Raw genomic sequence first — 4,400 nt, 5'->3', positions numbered from 1 at the left:
CTCTGTTTTAGATGATCATGATGTTGCTCTCTTTCAATGACCTGCACGCTAACGGCCGTCCTTTTGAAGGGATTTCCTGATGCTTCGTCCTTTGAGCTCTTTGGATGATTTGTGCTGTTTTCCAACGGGGTTTGCTTTCTTAGGATGGATTTTGGGATTTGTTTATGATCTCGTGTGGCTGAATTATTGTTTTCACAAGCAAGCTTACTTTTGAGCTTCATTTTTTCTCTCGATAGGGTTAGCCTTTTGGTCTCATGGGTTGTGATGCCACCAATTTTTGTTGAGCAGCAGATCCGTTTGGAAATTGTACAGGCTCTCTTCACCCTCACCAACTGTTTATGTCATGAGAGTCTCTTGCAAATTAGGTTGAGACTTGAAATGGCATGTCATATAGGTGCTGAGGTCAATAAAATCCACTTGTCAAAAAAATAAAAATAAAACTCTAAATTTATTTACCTTACTCTGTACAATGTTACATCTTCCAAGAATTCCATTTCACATTGTTACATGGATAAGCTAAGATGCAACTAATTGTTCCCCCTAAATCTTCATGAGGACTTTCGGAAGTAATTACAAATTTATTATATTTCAATGTATAGTCAAAACAAATAATTTATACAAAAAAATGGTTAGATTTTATTTTATTATATGTTTGTTTAGAATAAATTAGTATACGCTGAAGAACAATACCAAAAGCCATGAAATCTCTGGCACTAAATATAATGACGGACTACATCGATCTATTTTTGGTGGCTTGTGACGATTGCTATGCTCCCTGAACCAAATTTATTTATACAACTTTGATCTTAGTTTCCTTTGCCTGCCTAACTGATGAGGGCTGCATACAGAAGTTGATTCCATGTATCTGGGAGGCCAGCGACGCACCAGTGGGTGCAATCCATGCCCTTGAAGCCATTGTAAGAGCTAGGATGTGCGTCTTTTCTTAATTGGGAGAGACTTGTTATATCTAGCAAATGAACAGGTTTCTTCATACTACCTATCACCTCTTTAACTACATATGCTGCCTGAGGCAAACCGGTCGGATAAACTGATCCATTGAATGGCATCATCTCCCTTGAGCAATTCCTCACTCCTGGCTCATTCCAATCTGTGCCACTGATTTCACATGAACATACCACATGTTAAAGGGAGGCTCGTACAATTTTTGGTCCAGAAATAAAAAGAGGTGGAAAAAGGAATATCAGCTTAATTACTTGTAGTGGGACGGAGAAATTCCCTGAAAGATAACCTTACTTCTCCTAGTATCCACATCTGAATCAACCCATTTGGCCCATGTCGTCAAAGCTGTGCGAAAGGCAGCCATACGATCAATGTCCTTGAGTATCTTCCCATCAACTTCCACGTAATCCCATCTGCATTTAAAGAAGACATCTTTAATTTGCTCTTGTTTGGGTCACTAATCACATTAACTATGCTTATTATATTAACTCTGAGAAAGAAAAAGAAATTTGATGCTTTGAGTTGTAGATCAGCTCAGCTCATACTGTTGCTTCAGTCCTCTGCGATACCACCAAAGCCACGTGTTGAAAACTAAAACATCAATGTCCTTCCATAAATTGCCATCCCTAATAGAATTCAGCTTCAGAACTCTACCAATGCTTTCGTCGTCAACATCTACTAAGTATAGGGAATGAAATAGCATCACGGAGACCTCATAGTCCTGAAATCAGTTCAGTCCAACAAGCACATACAGTTAATTGTGGAATTATAGTTTCTGGTTAAAAAAAAAAAAATCCTATGAACCGCATAGCCTTAGTTTTACAGCCTGGTTTTTAACCGATTATTTATTTATTCTTCATTCCCTCCTTTCTCAATTTTCAGTTTACCATGCTGTTGCTCTTGATCTTGAAGCATCGGACTCCCTATGAGCAAAAGGAGCTGCGAGTTGATAGAAAATTACTGTAATTTTGATTGTAGTTTACCTGGAATGTTACAGCGGAAATGCTGTTGTTATTCAACTCTTGTCTGATGATACTGGAATTGGGCGCTGCAGCGTGAAGCATGCATATCAGTGATTGCCAGTGGTTCAGACTTACAGAGTCCCCAACAAACATGATCTTTTTGCCCTTGAATCTATTCAACAAATCTTGTCCGTCAAACCTGTAATTTGTTCATAATTGAGATGTTTCAATGCAAAGTGGAAATGAAATGAAAGAGATGTTTAACCAAATTAAATCATATACAGGAATTAATTCCCGGACAAGACTGATTTCACAATAATATGGTCCATCAAACATGGAAAGAAAGTTAGGAGAAAAACATTGTCAAAAAGCAGATCGATGTATCCCGCACAGATTGACTGCATTCGGCGTACATGTGGGGCATTGACCTGAGCCACATATTTCTCCATGTCCTGTCTTTTCACCACCTCTTTACTAAAAAGTTAATGCAGTTTTACAAAGATATATACTATTTTAGCTTTACTTAAATCCTGCTTTTGCTCTTTTTCAGATTCTTTATTTTAGATTATTGTCTTTTAGGCGAACACATCATGATGTTGATGCATTTCAAATCCTAGAGTCTGTTTCCCTGATTATAGGAGAATTAATGCGAGACGCTGCAGATCATTCTTTGCAAAATAATGGACAGTTTCCATGATAACATGGTTACATTTCCTCAGATTTATTTAGTTTCCCAGCATCATTAGTCGGCATGCTGTCCTTATGAGACTACCATGGTAACAACAAAATGCATTTTTTGCAACAAACTCCTGCCCCACCCTCTGACATGAATAAATATATTCATGCTTGTTGCCTTCAGGTTTAATGTAGATCCTTAATTTAAAAGGTCTTTGCCATAATTGTACACCCTGGACTTTTCCAGTCTGCACTTTGTTTTTCTTCTAACTTTTCTTTTCTTTTTATCAGTATCTGACCTTGCATATGCTACACCTCATAGTACCTGGGCTGTATGATTTCTCCCTCCCAATTTAATTTAATTAATGAATGCAAACTGGACATTTGTTCGGCTTCACTAAAACTGATACCAACCATAAAGAGCATAAACAATGAAATTAAAGGAGCCTATTCTTCAAAAGCATGCAACTATACATGACAACACTAACAAAAGAGAATTTGAAAATGATCAATATTGATCAATGTGTTCAGAGAATGAAGTAAGCTAAATAGGCAAAACATAGACGCATGAAGCAGAGAGAGAGAAATGTACGTACCTTGGCAGCTGGCAGTTGCTTGGCTGCCATCTATATTTAAGGTAGAGGTGATCAGGGCGGCCATACTTGTGGCAATCAAATTCCTTGCGGATGAACGGACAGGCTGATGAGTCGTAGAGAGGATAGGACTCGTCATATACCCACCTCCCTTGGTACACATTGCAACTGCTGTGCTGTTTTCTGGAGTCAACTCTGCTTTTCTGTCTGTGAAAATCACTCCCATTTGCTAAACATATACATGAAAAGATGACAAAACCGGCAACGAGAAAGGAGCAGGATCTTCTACTCCTGGAACCCATGAGATATAGTGGGAATGGATGATGAGGAGCGAGGAGAAGAATGTGGCTTGAAATTTCAGAGGAAAGTCAAGGGGAGATAATGATTGGTGCTATTTGTTTATACCAGAAAGAGAGTCTTCTACGCAACTTTCGATTTGTCGTATAACTATTTGCTGGTTGACTAGTGTGATATATATCCTGTCTATTGGTGGACTTATCCGAGGAGTTACCAAGAGTTTGTCATTCTCAGATTATGCTGCGACTGCAAAAAGTTCCTGCTATAATCAGAATTGCAAGCAGCTAGGTACCCACATGTGTTGACAGTGCTTGACGTGGTTCAACGAAATTAAAAATAAATAAATAAATTTCTAGTTTCAAAAACCATCGAAATGTGAGTAATGGGATTAGGAAAAAGGCAGATGCAAGGTAGAAATGGAACTGTGGCCATCAAGTATGGAACTAACTAATACAGTGGGGAACAGTATTGTGTATAAGCAGTGGACTAACAGCTATCCCTTTTCTTGATCACAAGTAGAAACAAAAATCCAAGTTCCATTTGTTTTTTCCCAATAGAATTATGCCAAAGAGATTGACTTTACTCCAATGGGTTTTTTTGGGTTAGATGTGGACATAATTGCCTACATTCACATGCAGCACATGACAAACAACTCACCTGGTGAACACGTCGCAGATTTTAAGTGGCATGTCTCTCTTAGTCGGAATCAACCATTAATTATTAAGTGGCATGTCTCTCTTAGTCGGAATCAACCATTAATTATTACTACATTGAAGATGGAAAAGGGAAACCGGAATGTGCTAAGAAAGGTATAAGTGATCCTACAACTTGATATGTCAAATTTAATTTTAATTTTATATTTGAGTATTTGGTTCATTAGTTAATGTATTATCTATTTATTTAAATAATAGAG

General features: G+C 37.8%; 1 protein-coding gene across 2 annotated transcripts; it reads right to left on the bottom strand.

The window, feature by feature from the left end:
• Positions 1 to 645: 645 nt before the first annotated feature.
• LOC110419497 (protein trichome birefringence-like 38) lies at positions 646 to 3,701 on the bottom strand. 2 transcript variants are annotated; one of them, XM_021432571.1, is made up of 5 exons: positions 3,194 to 3,701; positions 1,944 to 2,121; positions 1,506 to 1,681; positions 1,215 to 1,373; positions 646 to 1,116 (listed from the first exon to the last, which is right to left on the bottom strand). In XM_021432571.1, exons 1-5 carry the CDS (start codon positions 3,490 to 3,492, stop codon positions 825 to 827), a joined length of 1,104 nt encoding a protein of 367 aa, XP_021288246.1. In that variant the 5' UTR covers positions 3,493 to 3,701; the 3' UTR covers positions 646 to 824. The 2 variants fall into 2 exon arrangements, with proteins under 2 accessions (XP_021288246.1, XP_089640156.1); XM_089784030.1 differs by having other exon boundaries at positions 942 to 1,116; positions 1,255 to 1,373.
• Between the last annotated feature and the right edge of the window lie 699 nt (positions 3,702 to 4,400).

The sequence above is a fragment of the Theobroma umbraticum genome, unplaced genomic scaffold, assembly GCF_002168275.2.
Source record: "Theobroma umbraticum cultivar Fairchild unplaced genomic scaffold, ASM216827v3 scaffold_67.0, whole genome shotgun sequence".
Taxonomy (NCBI): Eukaryota; Viridiplantae; Streptophyta; class Magnoliopsida; order Malvales; family Malvaceae; genus Theobroma; species Theobroma umbraticum.
This window is presented reverse-complemented; position numbering and strand designations above follow the sequence as displayed.